Source organism: Ctenopharyngodon idella, chromosome 18 (assembly GCF_019924925.1).
Source record: "Ctenopharyngodon idella isolate HZGC_01 chromosome 18, HZGC01, whole genome shotgun sequence".
Lineage (NCBI taxonomy): Eukaryota > Metazoa > Chordata > Actinopteri > Cypriniformes > Xenocyprididae > Ctenopharyngodon > Ctenopharyngodon idella.
This window is the reverse complement of record NC_067237.1, coordinates 27,774,449-27,790,886: the sequence shown is the minus strand read 5'-3', so window position 1 is coordinate 27,790,886 and position 16,438 is coordinate 27,774,449. Positions and strand designations below refer to the sequence as shown.

Below are 16,438 nucleotides of genomic sequence, written 5' to 3'. Positions count from 1 at the left end.
AAATAACAGAACAAATGTAAACCAAAATAGAAAATAAATAAGAACTAGCTCCGAGGCAGAGTGAAATGAAACTGAGAGGAAAATGTGCTGAAAGTGTGAGAGCAGTCGGTGCAGAATGAAAGCATCACTCCAGTATGTGAGAGAGTTTAGCGGCACTGCAGGTGACTGTCTGCTGCCTCTACAAGACGGATTGGATCTCTTTCTGGATCTCAGAAATGAGGATCAGAGACAGAATGATGCCTGCGATCTATGGATCAAACAAAAGAACTGTGTCAGGACAGCAGTGTGCATGGAGAGAGGATCGTAATTTCAGTTTCTGCCCAACACCCACTGAAAAATTTATGAATGGAAATGCAGTGCATTGCATTGAGTAATATGGGATAAGAATACACAATGTTCATTTCAAAAGGAGCACAATCTTCAAAGGGGATATATGTGTATAATTCAGATTGTCTGTATCTATAGGCCTATCCTTAATTATATTAAAAGGTCACACACATAGGCATCACTGACCTATAATGAACAGACACAATATTGCCAGTTATGTTGTCTGTTCCTGCTCTGCCATCGAAAATAGTTTGAAAACAAAGCCACAGCAAAATGAACCATTGAGTGTCTGAGCTAACAGTATAGGAAAGGTTTTTTCATTTCTGTATGAATCATTGTTTCTGAATGGTTGAGTGAATGATTGAATAAGGGGCCGTTCACACAGAACACGTTTTTCTATTCCAATGCGCTACTTTTCCATTGTTTTTCTATGTAAATATGCGCTAGACAGTCCGTTACGCTCACGTCTCGCGTCTTTTGCAGCACCTCGCATATGAGCGGCACATTTTTAAGATGCTGCCGCTCAACTTTTACACGCAGCGCCGCTCATCAATGTCAGTTCCAAAACAGTGGACCAATCAGAAGAACTCGGAGGCGGGGCAAGTCTGTTTACAAGTCACAATGCTGCAAAATAAACAATTATAGGGACACAGTTTACAACTTCAAAAGATGCAACAAACAGCAACGAGAAAAAACAGAAATATGTGCTCGATTAGTTTTTTGTATCCCTAACATTAGGCTACACAGCAAAAACGATGACATAAAACCATGATAAAAGCTTTCTAATAAAAGCACGTGCAAAGCCGATCATTTTAGCCTATAATGTAAAGATTATGAACAGTTGAACATGTAAATGGGGCGCGTGTCCATTCGGCTGTATTACCTTATCGTAATAATCTATCAAACATGTTGTGATCCGAAGATAAAACAAAAACTTCCATTCCATTCGTTTGTTCGTATGTCAATAAAGCCGCGCCCAACGCAGAGCGAATATTCATGATTATGCACGTATGCTCCGCCCATTGAAACAGTTTTTCACAGGAACTGAATATTACACAAAACCAGCCAATACTGGGTTCGTGTTCTGACATAGAACCCGGAAGCGCTGCTCTGTCTATACAACGTAAACAGTGTAGGAGAATGACAGAGTAGAAGTTGATGAATAAAGTCATTATTTTTGTTTTCGCTTCATAACATTAAAGGTTGAACGACTGTTGTCACGTTGACTATTTTAACTATGTCTTTACTACTTTTCTGGACCTTGAATGATGGTAATTACATTGCTTTCTATGGGGGATAAAAAAAAGCCTTTTGGATTTCCTCAAAAATTTGTGTTCCGAAGATAGAACGACATGAGGGTGAGTAATTAATGACAGAAATTTCATTTTTGGGTGAACTAAACTTTTAATGGTTAATATTGATTAACAAAGCTGTAATAATTCACCAGTGGTTTCCTCAAGATTTTCCTATGGGTTTTTATAATGGGATAATTACAGAGACCCATATCAAAAACGTGAATTTTGACTTGACGTACGTGTGTGTGTGTGTGTGTGTGTGTGTGTGTGTGTGTAATTTACATTGTAGAACAAAACATCTTTACTTATAAAGTAAGTAAAGACTTTACTCTTTAGACCTTATTTTACTCATTAATTGAAAAACCCACAGGAAAATCTCAAGGGAACCACTGGCAAATTAGTCTTTCAGGTTTTGACGTCACAGCTGCAGCACTCTGTTCAGTACACTGTTTGTTTCTGCTGTACTGACCAATCAGCACCCATGAGTGGATTCATAACTCCCCAATCTGTTTGAGAAACTGAAATCATTCAGCTGAATGTTACCTGTGGTAAAGCGAGAGCCAGAGTCAGCGCCCCAACTAACAGCAGGTGAGATTCAATCCATATTACAGCTCTGTCTGCACAGCCCACCGGATAGATGGATTTAGTGGCGTCCAGATAGTTCTGTGTCTGAACCCCAAAGCCACACATGGTGTTGATCACAGTCTGAAAGAGTAAAAGAGAAGATGTTCTTGTCTTTAATGCTTTGTCTCGTCAGATGTTATAAGTCTTTAAGCAGCAGGGGGCAGTAATGGTTTAGCCTCATTCTTGTCGTTTGCTTAATGCATCTCATTTTAAATCCATAGTATACAAATACAAAACATGATTAATTAGTAGTTTTGCTAAAATAAGCACAACTATTAATACTATGCATATTTTGCAATATATCTAGGGACCAGAATATTATCTGGGGAGATTTTGGGCTAGTAAGCAACCACCCAAAATACCTTACCGTAAAAACACCTGCACACATTAGCAACTGAATAAAAGTGTCCTGACAAGAAGTACACATGTAAATGAAGTTCTTGGCACTTTTGATTCTGTTGATGATTATTTATCTCCTTTCTTTGTCTGGCTTTTGCATGTTTAGTGTTACTACCACCATAGGCAGTTTTTGACACCTACCCGACTCGACAGCATCCTACATTATCTAATGGATCAGGGCCAGTCATTTCCCCTTAGCTTTTTACAACTTTAGTGTGAGCATTTCACCATGCTTCATGACAACCTGAGGATATTGAATTCCCTTTTGTTTTGTGGGTTGCTGATGTAAAATGCAGGTCAAGGTCATATCTGTAGACATATGCAGTTTTCAATTGAATGTTTCCACCAGGAATTTACTTCACCCAAAAATGAAAATTCTGTCTCCCCCTCAAGTTGTTCCAAACCTGTATAGATTTCTTTGTTCTGCTGTACACAAAGGAAGATATTTGGAAGAATGTTTGTAACAAAGCAGATATCGCCCCCCATTGACTACCATATTATTATTTTATGCTTGGTTACAAACATTATTCCAAATATCTTCCTTTGTGTAAAGCAGAACAAATAAATTTATACAGGTTTGGAACAACTTGATGGGGAGTAAATGATGATAGAATTTTCATTTTTGGGTGAACTATCCCTTTAACACTGTGTGGTCTAATTATAAACATCAATCATATTTTTCTACAGAGATTTTACACCGCTTTCAGTATTCATCACTGATAACTGACAAGAAACGTACACATGAAAGATCATCAAGATAATTTTAATGTCTAAAAGGGGATAAAATATCACTTCAACAGCATTTCCAAGTATATTTTGTGTTGATAGTTAAACAATCCAAACGCATGTGATCCCTGAACAGGTTACCATTAAATAATGCAATGATTCATTTTCATATCACCTGCCCAGATGCTGCCATAGAGAAGTGCCATTGTCTCCATGTGAACAGCTGTTTGGATGAATCACCGAATATATAAACGAATCATTACTTTTGCTTCAAACAACATGTTTGAATACTGGAAGACAATTAAACCCATAAACCACACAGCTTTTCTCCCTCAGCATCATAAATGTGGCATAGTTCCTCCATTTCCTTCTGTTTTTGTTTGAAAGAATTGCATTTCGTCCACCCTGACCTGTTTAGAGAGTGTTTATCCAGCAATCACCGTAGACATTTGCCAAGGGAACAGAGACCATAATATTTAGGTCTGCCAAGGAGTCACCCTATATCTGTGATCTATGTTCTGTTTGAGTATCTTATCAGCATTTAGACACGTCTCACGGATTGAATTGAAGCACACATTTAGCATTTCAGCCAAGCAGCTGCTCTGGACGTCATGCTAAAATGGCACCGCTCGGTCATTTGCTGCCTTGAGAGGCAAAAAAAGTAATTCAGAACACATCAATTCTTCTCAAATTGCTGCTATGACAACTGTGTAGAAATTGAAACTTTGAATTACTGATACATTTGGTAAACCCAATCTGTTTAACTTCACAAAGCTTTTACTGATGTGATTACAACAGGGGTAGTAATTAGCAGCACAGGCCATCATCGTTAAAGATGAAGGCGCAAAGGACACTTTGAATCCGTCTCTCATGGCACTTTGTTGCCGAGTGCAATAAACCAATGACCACATACAGTTTTGCTGAGCTGATGAGATGAAAAATTATACAACTTTGCCTTTGCACTAATGCTACACTACAAAGACTGAGAGAACAAAAGGGGTGGGAATGTATTGAAATAAAGGATCAAAATGAAGGATCACTGTATAACTGAACTCAAATTTTACATTTTCTGAAAATGTGAGTGTTTTTTTGCCTGCATGTGCAAAGCTCGCCACCTTGATGTTAGAGTGTTTTAGGTGGTTGCCAGTGTTTTGCAGTGGCTAAAGTGTTCTGAGTGGTTGTTAGCATGTTGCTGTGCTGTTGCTAGGATATATTTAGAGGTTTCATTGAAGGTGGACTATTTTAACATGGACCAGTAAGTCATGTATTTTGGTCATAAGCTTATATGGCTTGGGTCCATATTAGATTTTAATTTTGTTTTGTTTTTAAGGTTTTTTTAACATCCACTAGGTGAAAAATTGATTTTGATCTTGTAGAATTTTTTCAAACTTTTGAATTACATTATGAAATTAATGTATTAACTAAGAACAAGCTATAGTAGTAAAACTTTCTAACACCACAAATCAATCATACACTGTAAACCTGAATAAGATGGCAGAACTTTTTCAACAAAAAAAATTGAGGTAACCAGTTACAGAATGTTGTAGAAAGTTAAAAAGTTTAAGTAAAGCCAGGTGCACACTGTGTGATTTATATTAGTCCTTTACGATTGTTGCTTGTCAGACTGTATGAACATGATCCTCATGTCACACTGTGGGATCTCAGCTGTCCTATATGTCAGACTGTACGACAGTCAAGACCCGTTAAAAAACGAATGCACGCTTTAAAACTTGTCCGGAGTTTTACATCAACCCACACACATTTGGTGACAGTGAGCTGCATTACACGCGGGACTAAAATGGTGATTTTACCAGTAAATAGGCAAGAATAAACCTGGTGTCCTTCATGATTCCTGCTCATTCCAACAAAAAGCACTTGAATGCAACAAACTCATAATTATGACTTCTGAAGTGAGAATTCTGAAATTTCCGATGGCACGTGAAGGCAGCATTAATTGGATCTAGAAAAGTGGGTGTTCCCCAGTACCAAATCATTATATTAGAATGATTTCTGAAGAGACGTGAGCTGCTGAAAATTCAGATGTTTAATTTAAAATATATGAAAATAAAATTAGTTATTTTAAATTGTAATAATATTTCTCAGTTTTACGGTTTTTACTGTATTTGTAATTAAATAAATGCAGCCTTAGTGAGCACAAGAGACTTCGTTCAAGAACATTAAAATATTCAAACTTTTAAATGATAAACAGTAGGTGTATATTCTCCCAATATTTGGTTTTCCAAGGTGATTATGCCATTACTGTACATCTGTTGCAGCCATGAACATTTGAGAGAATGTTTTCAAATTTAAAGGGGTGAACCTGGGGTAATATAAAACAATATTGTGAAGTTAAAATGTAATTATAATGATTTAGAACTCATAAAGCAGCATATGAATCCTCGCTTCACACGCAGATCTCATATCTGCTTATATTTCGATGTCCATTTTCATTTATTCATAACTGCAGATTAAAGATCGGTCTGTGCATATAGGTGGTTTACTCTCACCTCTCCTGGTAGAGGAGTGCAGCATGAGAAGGGAACTGCACACCTCTCATTGCTGGGGTTTGATGGGGTGCAGTTGAAGTAGAGGTTCCAGGACCAGTCGGTGTAGTTGCTCCAGCCACAGCATTTGAACTGCAAGGAGCAGCAAGGAAAGAAGGGAGAGAAAATATTTTTAGACACTGTCTCTCAGACCACATATTCACCTCTTATCTGCTGAACCCATGAAAATTTTCATTGTGAGGAGGACAAAGAGGCAGGATAACATACTGTACTTTATTGTAGAAAAGACCATTTGCTTATTTAGAGAGCCATGCATGTGTTGAGTTCACATATTTACCAAACTCTGCACTGTAAAAAATGAAAATTTTGTCATTGTGTAACCCTCATGTTGCTTGAAATTAACATATTTCTATTCACAAAATGAAATATATTGCAGAATGTCCAAGCTGAGGCAAGCTACATAAATTACAAAAAGCACCATAGTATTGGTCCAGATGACATAGGGTTGATAAGGAATTAAAGGATTAGTTCACTTTAAAATGAAAATTACCCCAAGCTTTACTCACCCTCAAGCCATCCTAGTATATGACTTCTTTCTGATGAACACAATCGGAGTTATATTAATAAATACCTCACAGCTACGGAAGGCGGTCTGGTGGAAGCTAGATATTTTACTTTATAACTTGTTAAATATGGATATTGTTCTTACACAAATGCTTTACTTCGCTTCAGAAGGCCCCCCTGGAGCCGCGTGGAGTACATATTGCTTTGGATGGATGCACTTTCTTGAGCTTCATACTCGTTGGTCCCGTTCACTGCCATTATAAAGCTTGGATGCATCAGGATATTTATTAATATAACTCCGATTGTGTTCATCAGAAAGAAGAAAGTCATATACACTTAGGATGGCTTGAGGGTGAGTAAAGCTTGGGGTGATTTTCATTTTAAAGTGAACTAATCCTTTAATAATTTTATTCAGATGCATTAAATTGATAGTAAAGACCTTTACATTGATGCCAACATTTTTAATTTCAAATAAGTACTGTTCTTTTAAATTTTCTATTCCTGAATCCTGAAAAAGCATCAAGGTTTCCAAAATAAAATAAAATAAAATAAAGAATGAGGCAGCTTATTATACTAATTTCATCATGTGACACAGAAGACTGGAGTAATGATGCTGAAAATTCAGCTTTGCTACCACAGGAATACAAAATATATAATAATAATAATAATAAAAACAGTTATTTGAAATTTCACAATACTAGTGTTTTTACTGTATTTTTGATTAAATAAATGAAGCCTTGATGAGCATAAGAGACTTCAAAAACATTAAAAAAGATTCAATCCATAAATGTATATTTGATACAAAAATGTAATCAATTTTGACCATAAAACAGCAAGTGTATACTGTACATAAGGGCGTTTTTTTTTTTTTTTTTTTTGGTTTGCATAGCCAGATGCATTATGAATCTGCACCGTCTGAACAAAATAAAACCCCTACCTCTTTTTGGATGTAGTCCATTAGGTTTTGAAGGTCCAGGTCATCTCGATAATGCACAATGGCTTTTTTCACAAATTTCCCCAGAGTTTCGCGTGTCTGTGAACATGACACTTCATACAGTCTAGCCACCAAGTATATTTCCATACATACTTAAAATCAAACACTTACATCTGGGTTGTATATGCATATGTAATTGTGCTACGGGAGACAGGTCGACAGCGCTAATTCAGCATGGCGGCTCTAATAGCATATGCTTTAGTGTGGTAATTAACTCTCGGGGCCCCCCTGAGCTCTCTCCTTCTCCCCTGTCAGTTCCTCTAATGCTGGCATGTTCAAGCACCTCTGAATGTCATTAACAGGAAGCCTCCTAGAAAGCCTCCATCGAAACGGAACATTTGGTCCCACTTTGATGTGGCAAAGCTCTTTAATCATTAAGCAGCGAAGATGCTTGAAGCGACGTTGTTAAACTGCCCTCCCTGTTTAACCGTGTGTGCTGTGAAGTATAGTGTGATGTAATACTCTCGACCTTCTGCTGGACTGTAGAACTTCAAGATTCCTTTTTTTGAATGAGGTAATAGTAGACCGAAAGGAAACTCTATAGCAAGAATTGACATTACGGGTAAGATGAACAATGGAAGTGAATAGTGAATTGCTTTTAAATTGACTTGCTATCCCATGAGATGAACTTAGAAACTGAGAGATGACTGCTAAAATAGGTTAACCCTCCCCAACCAAGCCAAAGCCTAATGTTACAATTAATCTTTAACAGCCCTGAAAGTTGTAACAATGAAATACACTTCATGTGATAGCCTGTATCCCATATCAGTGCTGCGTCTATAATTTCAAGTGAAAGCCCACCTGGTCAGAGTAGAAGAAGCCAAGGATTGCAATGACCATTTGGATAAGAAAGACCAGGGTAAGACTAAATGAGAACTAGAGAGGAACAGAAAAGAAGATTCTCTTACTTGTCTTTAACTGCTAAAGGATCAGTTTTACTGATAAGTAACAGATATATCATATATGTACAGAGAAGACAGAGGCTAGTTGTCACACTTTCTACTCTTTGTACTTCACTGTGTAGATTTATTTTTGACACTTTAAATATCTTGACCACTGAAGATATTTACCATTTCCACCATAATTCCCAGGAGAAAAAAAATACAAATGTGGGACGTTGTCACAGTAAAAACAAATACACTAAATACACAGTGTTATTTTAGTATATCATTTATATACTAATGTAGTTTTTAATAACATTTCGAATTAGCTTTTATTTTAGTATTTTAATTTAAATTTGAGTAATTTTATGTGCTTTTAGTGCTTCAAATTAAACTTATGGTGCATTCAAGTCATGTCGGAAAGATCATATTTACGAGTTGAACACACATGAATGTCACCACAAAGTCATATATATAGGAAGCTCAGGACTTTCTTTAAGCCCAGAGTTTATGATTTGAGGGCGTGTCAGTGAGAAAAAGTGGCAAAATACCACAATACTAGGTATTTAGCAGTGACATTGTTAGGCTTTCTTTTTTTTTATTTATTTACTACAAAATAAGCTAATTGCCTGCACAAAATATGATAGCATTGTAATACAACAATATAATATGTAACAATAACGTTACATTGTTACAGTTACAAGTTACAGTGGCTTCATAAATATATTAAAAACATAAAGGAGCAAAACACACCTGATGTTCTTTGTTCTCCATTTTCTAGAAGTAGGCTAGATTTTAAAAACCTTGCTGTATTTTTGTGTAGTTAATTAAAAGAAGGTACACCGCCATCTTGCTCCGACGAAATTGACTTGAATGCACATGACGTCGTAAACACGACTTCCCAACATTAGGGCTTTTCACACTTGAAATAGTTAACCCTGGGTCATTCTAAACCCCTGATAAACGAAATCCTGGGTTATCTTTATTCATGTTTCACACTGCATACTATACCCGGGGTTAACAGCCAATCCTAAGTATGTTTCACACTGCACATACTGTACCTTAACCCCAGGATAAAGTCCTTATCTGCATATTTGCGGTGTAAGTGTCACTGAATGGACAAACGCAGCACATGACCCGTTTACATTGAGGCTCTAGCATTGCGCGTCCTCATATTACACATTGCTGACTGTAATATCAATTTTTCTGAGTAAACTTTTCAAGCTATAAAGGTAAGAATGACGGTCTTTTCTTCACTCCAATTGTTGCGTTTTCCATCGCCGGTTGACATTTTTCCTATCATATGCAGAAACGACGTACTGTTTATACATCGCGCGGTGTTTCCATGACTGCTCAAAGCGCGTGAATATAAGGCACGCGATTGGTTGTCGCATCTAGTTGTAACATTCTAACACGATCGTTTCACACTGTACAAGTTTGGCACCGCAATGCGGAGTTAACACAGCAAAAGCGGTGCTAACTAACCCTGCTCTGGAGCAGGGTTAGCACCGCTTTTAAAACCCCAGGTAAAAAGCGGTGCTAACCCCATTTCTAAATTACAAGTGTGAAACACTCCTTTACCCGGGGTTAAAAGCGGTGTTTAGAACGACGATAACCTGGGTTTAAGCGCAGTGTGAAAAGCCCTTTTGTTTAGTTTTTCATCTAGTTACCTATATTTATATTTTATTGTATTTCAGCTTTATTTCAATGAACAAAAAAAAAAAAAAAAAATGTAATCATTTTAGTTTTGGTAATGATAATAATCCTGACAGCCTATATGAAACATATATCATATTATGATATCATATCATAACCTTTTTAGTTAGTAATATACACCCTATGTGACAACTAGCCTCCTTATACATCCATATAGGAAAGGAGTTATAACGACTGAAAAAGATAAAGTGTAATCTTTATTTGTAAGTAACTTTGAATAAACGTTAAGTATGTGTAGATAATAATTCAGTTTCTGCTCACAATTTTAAGGAGCCGTATATTTTCCCGCAGAGCTCCGATGCATCCACAGAAGGTAATGAAGAACATGACCACCCCCACCACAATGAGCATCACAGCAGGATCAATGAAGAATGTGTCACGCACTGTGTCTGTGGGAAAAAACAAACACAAACACAGGAAACCTCTTAACTGATCTGCAACATCTGCAGTTTATTTTGTCAGGTGAGGAACATACAAAACAATAATTGTCATACCTGTCGCCTTTTCAACTTTGGCATATACCCCAATGGCTACAATAAGAAGAGAAAACACCTAAAAAATAAATAAACATCAATAAATAATGTGAAATAATCAACTGCACATATATATACATACACAGAGAGAGAGAGAGAGAGAGAGAGAGAGAGAGTCCTGGTCAGAATTATTGGCACACTTGGTAATATGAACAAAGTTTTTCTCCAATACACACTGGCCACAATTAATGGCACACTTTTATTCAATACTTTTTTTCAACCTCCTTTTGCAAAGATCTTCTCCTATAATGCCCGATGAGTTTGGAGAACACCTGGCAAGAGATCAGAGACCATTCCTTCATACAGAATCTCTCCAGATCCTTCAAATTCCCTGATCCATGTTGGTGGATCTCGTCTTCAGTTCACTCCACATTTTCTATAGTATTCAGGTCAGGGGAATGGGATGACCATGCCAGAAGCTTCATTTTGTGCTCAGTGACCCATTTTTATGTTGATTTTAATATTTGTTTCGGATCAGTGTCCTGATGGAAGATTCAACCACGGCTCATTATAAGATTTCAAGCAGAGGCTGTCAACGGATGAATTTTTTGTCTGTTGGTATTTGATGGAATCCGTAATGCCATGTATCTAAACAGGATGTCCAGGACCTCCAGCAGAAAATAGTCCCACAACATTAAAGATCAAGCAGTAGCCTATATTTAATAGTACACATGTGGTACTTTTTTTGTGTGCACCAAACCCATCTCATGAGTTTGCTGCCAAAAAGCTCTCTCTCTTTTTTTTTTTTAAGTTTCATCTGACCATAGAACCCATTCTGTTTGAAGTTTCAGTATACTGTCTGACAACTGAATATGCTGAAGGTTGTTTTTGGATGAGAGCAGAGGATTTTTCTTGAAACCCTCCCAAACAACTTATGGTGATGTAGGTGCTGTTTGATATTTTTTTTTAGGCTTTCTGATCCTAACTGTTTTCTGCAATTCTCCAGCTGTGATCCTTGGAGATTCTTTGGCCACTCAAACTATCCTCGCCGTGCTTTAAGACATAGACACACATCCTCTTTAAGGCAGATTCATAGCATTTCCTGTTGATTGGAACTTCTTAATTACTGCCCTGATGATAGAAATGGGACAGCTTTAGATATTTTCTTACAGCCACTTTCTGTTTGTGAAACTCAACAATCTTACTATATTCTTTGGTTTTATGTATTATGATGGATGATTAAGGGAATTTGGCCTTTGTGTTACCTTATATTATACTTCTGTGAAACAGGAAGCCATGGCTGGACAATTTCATGTTCCTAGTCACCCTGGTTTGCTAAAAATTGTAAATATGAATGGGAATATACAGTACTTCAGAGATATTTTAGTAATAAAAATTTCTAAGGGTACCAATAATTGTGGCCAACGTGTATTAGAGAAAAACATTTATTTCATAATAAATTCCCCCCCCACATTCATTAATTTTACTCCAGTGAAATGTTAGATTGTTTTTTTTATTTTTTAATAAAAAGCATTAACAATACAGATTTATTTTCACAGCCGTCTTTGATCATATTTACCAAGGGTGCCAATAATTCTGACCACGACTGAATTGTTTTTTTTCAACATACATACATTATTTCTTTTATTATTATTATTTTAAACAAAGACTACATTCCTAGAGATGAAATATAACAGTCTCTGAGCAATAGCCTGGTCCTGAGACACTGTTGGCATTGCTGGTAATATTGCTGCTCTCAACCTGTGGTATAAGTTTTTTGTGTGTGTGTGTTTGAGTGCCACTGTAGTTCCATTACGAAACTGAAGAGTCTTCCACCTGAGTTTTATAAAAGCAGTTGAATCCTGTCAGCTCACTCCTTAAGAGTTGATGACTGTACTTTGAGAGCATCTACACACTTGGCTTACATATAAGGAATCAGGTTAAAGAGCTGTTCAGAAGCTTTTTGGTGCAGTGGAGAAACAGCCACTCCATATACACGGTTTTGTGCTTTTCTGAAAAACCCAGCCAGCCAGTGCGGCTGGAACAAAAGACTAATGGATTATGCTGTCCAGAGGTCCGTCTGTTGTGCACAAACATTGGTTTAGTGTGAAAAGTGTGAATTGGCAGTGCCGTCCACATTCCCAGCACAACACTCACTCACAAAAGACAATTAATCCCGATCACAGTCCACAGAGTATTTGTTTTCGGTGAGAGTTGGCAATTTGAGGCGATACGAGTGACAGTGACTGCTGATAATGTGACAAAATTGAGCAAATTATGCAAATGCATGGTATGCTGCTTTTATTTAGTCCATTTCCATTTTTAATGATGAATCAACTTTTTGCTAGTTTTTGGTTTGTTTGATAGTGTCACCAAGTCATCTAGATGACTAATAGATGGGGTTTTGCTGAAACTGTGATACTAATGGAAGCATCAGTTAGAGTACGAGTTACATTATAATTGTTTAACTCTTTCTCCGCCATTGACGTAATTTTCCGGCAATCCATGTTTTATGTTTTGTGGCGCTATTATGCATCTTCTGAAAGAATACAGAATCTCCGGATCAAAACACAAGCAAAAAAGAAGCAGGAACAAGCGATAAAAGCATTGCTTATGCACATTGTAGTCTTTGACAAAAATGTGATTTTCTCAGCTTTTTGTTCAAAATGTTGCTTTTTTTTAATGAAACACACACATTCAAGTGTTGATAAAAAAGAATGCATGAAGCTTGAATAAAAAAATTTTCTCTCTTTTTTTTAAAGCAGAGGCTCAGTTCTTTCTTTTGATATATGTGACCCTGGACCACAAAACCATAAGTCGCACGGGTATATTTGTAGCAATAGCCAAAAATACATTGTATGGGTCAAAATTATCGATTTTTCTTTTACGCCAAAAATCACTAGGATATTAAGTAAAGATCATGTTCCATGAAGATATTTTGTACATTTCCTATCATAAATATATCAAAAATGTATTTTTGTGAGTGGATATGCATTGCTAAGGACTTCATTTGGACAACTTTAAAGGCGATTTTCTCAATATTTAGATTTTTTTGCAGGGTTTTCCAGGGTCACATATTGCATGTTCAGATATTCATATAACAAAATATTCTGGGGGCCATGAAAGTTCTGTGAAAATGATCAAAAATGCTGGTGGGGAAAGAGTTAAATAAGAGTTAAATTTTTTTTTATCTAATTTTTTTTTTTTTTTTTTTTTTCTCAAATTTACTGTTAAAAATTTGGAGTCCATAAAATATATTTTGTGTTTTATGCTCACCAAAGCTAAAATTATTTAATTAAAAATAGCATTTAAAAAAAGTAATATTGTGAAATATTATTACAATTAAAATAACAGTTTTTCTATTTTAATATATTTTAAAATGTAATTTAATTATGTGATGGCAAACCTGAATTTCAGGATTCTTTGATGAATAGAAAATAAAATAAAAAATAAATAAAAAGGAAAAAAAGCAGCATTTATTTTAAAGAGAAATCTTATATTATCTTACATTATAAATGTTTTTACTGTCACAATTTAATGTATCCTTGCTGAATAAAAGTATTAATTTCTTTTAAAAATCTTACCACAAGATCAATAAAGATAAGGTGAAAGATAAGGGGTGTAGTATATCCTAGTCTTTGTCAGAACTGTTTAAGATTTTTTTTTTTTTTTGGTCCGTTCAAGGTACATTTTGTGTTTTAAACCTGTGCAGTACATCCAGTGGGAAGTTTACAGGAAGCTTGAGAGTCCTGAACAAAAGCATAATTCTAAGCAATTTCTGCAGTGCAAGCAGTACTTGATTTTGAATGGAAAATCCGGGCAGACTGTATCACAGTCAATGCACTGATAAAACACAACACAAACACTACCAACAGAAGAGGAGCATGAGAACAGATGCTTTTGTTTTGATTGCACGTTTCTTTGGGGGATTCAAGCCTTCCACTGCATCATATTCTGAGATTACATTCTAGAGAGTGGCATTTTTACTCTATTCATAGCTATAAAATTCCTTACAATTGTATGCAAATAGAGTGTTTTCGAAACGAGTCATGTTGTGTTGAAAACATTATGGTTGCAGAACAATTGCAACAGCAAGTCTGTTGAACAGACTAAATTACACCCCCTGATGTTTTATTCATTTCCAAGCTGGCCAAAGAGCTTATGATCTGCAGCCTGGAAATGTCCTTTCCCTCAACAAAACCAATTTGGAGCTGGTGTCAGAGGCCTTACTTACCCAGAATAAAAAGCTGAAGAAGAACAGGAAGTACCGAACCCAAGGGTTGACGAAAGAGAACATTTCTGTCCTGGTAAGGCTCGCCTGCCTGTCCATTCTAACAGATTTTTAGAGGCTGAAGATGATTAAAAAATCAGCAATGCCAAACAGATATGCCATCCACCATGTATGTTTCAGTCCGCAGCTATAGCCTGAAATGGACTGCAACAGCTGTTGTACATGTGGACTGACACACCGCGTACATTAGTGTCTGTCGAAATGGCCAGAGCGCCACGTTACATAAAAGCTGCCTTTGGATGCTTTGAAAGCTCTGTTCCATTGTTTTCGATCACCAGTACAGCCAGCGTGGACAAGAATTTGCAGTTAGGCAAAACAGACAGGGCTTTTCCGGTGTTCTAGTTTCGACACTATTCTCTGTCTACAGTATCTCAATATGAGAAGACATAGTGGCGGGTGATAATAGACACTTTGTGAAGAAAAGTAGACCTTGAGACTTCAGTGAATCAGACTGTCACCTGCCTGCTAACTGGTTCAAAGTGATGACTTGATTAGCAGGGCTGCTGCGAGACTCTTGGTAGATCAAGGACTGGGAAACCAGGGCAGGCAGCACAAGAAACTCTACTGCTGGAAAGCCGTTCTAAATATAAATGACCCATCGTGAAACTGCAGTTTCAGGAGTAGTTTGGACTCTGCTGGTTGTCTGACTGCCTTTTCCCACTGGGAGCTCTGCTGTTTCTCTGGACTGCATCTGTAAAGCTCATTGAATCCTTTATTCATGGGAGGCGAAGGACAATCAATCGGGTTGTTGAGAGTCTTTCTCACAGGTTTATTGCTATAGGCCCTGAATGTTTTTTTCTTTGAAAGTTTGGAGACAGACCAGTGTACTTCATGGGATCCAAGGCATTGATTTGTTTGTTTCCGCCCTACGTCCACAAAAATCACATCCTTTGTATGCGATATGGATATAGTCTATCATAATACTCGTATTACCACATTCAGACGCTACTCAGTAGCTTTTAGAATATACTGTAGCTATAAGAGTATTGATCTGACCAAGAATAGAGAACAGCATTGATCTATAATGTCTAATGACTTTTTTATAGGACTGATACAAAGCTTTCTGGATTAAAGAAGTGCTTTGCAAAGTCGACTTTAAAAAGGCACCGATTACTTTGACCATATAGTTATTTGTATTATGGCTAATAACAGAATGATGATGAATTTTTATGCTATTTATCATATTTTTTTTGATCCATTTATTTGGAAACATTAGGATATTTATTATGTAAGTTTATACTATTTATACATTCTAAAAAATGCTGGGTTAAAAACAACCCAGCGGTTGGGTTAAATGTTTGCCCAACCTGCTAGTTTTATTCAACTCAACTACTATTTAAGTAGCTGTACTGATTGTGTAAAATGAACCCAAAATATGTTTGAAATCAACATTTATAAATATATTTAATAAATGAACATTATTAATAAGTTTAATGAACATTTAATAAATTGCTTATTAATAAATATTCACCTTTTGATTATTATTGTTGCCTCTAGTAATTATGTGTCTGATTTTTAATTTCCAACATATTTTAGGTTCATTTTAAGCCAGCCCATATAGTAATTTTTTTTTTTTAAAAATAGTTGGGTTAAATAAAACTGCCCAGCACACTGGACAAACATTTAACCCAACCACTGAGTTTG

The 16,438-nt window shown here is 36.4% G+C and overlaps 1 protein-coding gene across 1 annotated transcript; it reads right to left on the bottom strand.

The window, feature by feature from the left end:
- Positions 1–69: 69 nt before the first annotated feature.
- On the bottom strand, positions 70–15,668 carry tspan33b (tetraspanin 33b). Its single transcript, XM_051870809.1, has 8 exons — positions 14,738–15,668; positions 10,525–10,582; positions 10,292–10,419; positions 8,235–8,309; positions 7,377–7,472; positions 5,879–6,007; positions 2,166–2,327; positions 70–247 (listed from the first exon to the last, which is right to left on the bottom strand). The coding sequence occupies exons 1-8, from the start codon at positions 14,831–14,833 to the stop codon at positions 179–181; spliced, it is 813 nt and encodes a 270-aa protein (XP_051726769.1). The 5' UTR covers positions 14,834–15,668; the 3' UTR covers positions 70–178.
- Positions 15,669–16,438: the final 770 nt, after the last annotated feature.

What these genes read in the sequence shown, in the direction of transcription:
- tspan33b (XM_051870809.1), bottom strand. Translation starts at nt 14,833, where the DNA reads ATGGACAGGCAGGCGAGCCTTACCAGGACAGAAATGTTCTCTTTCGTC. An exon ending in CAAAGTTGAAAAGGCGACAG is followed by an intron (nt 10,420 to 10,524) that starts GTATGACAATTA and finishes TTTTTCCCACAG; the next exon opens with ACACAGTGCGTGACACATTC. An exon ending in GCACTCCTCTACCAGGAGAG is followed by an intron (nt 2,328 to 5,878) that starts GTGAGAGTAAAC and finishes TTACTCTTTCAG; the next exon opens with ACTGTGATCAACACCATGTG.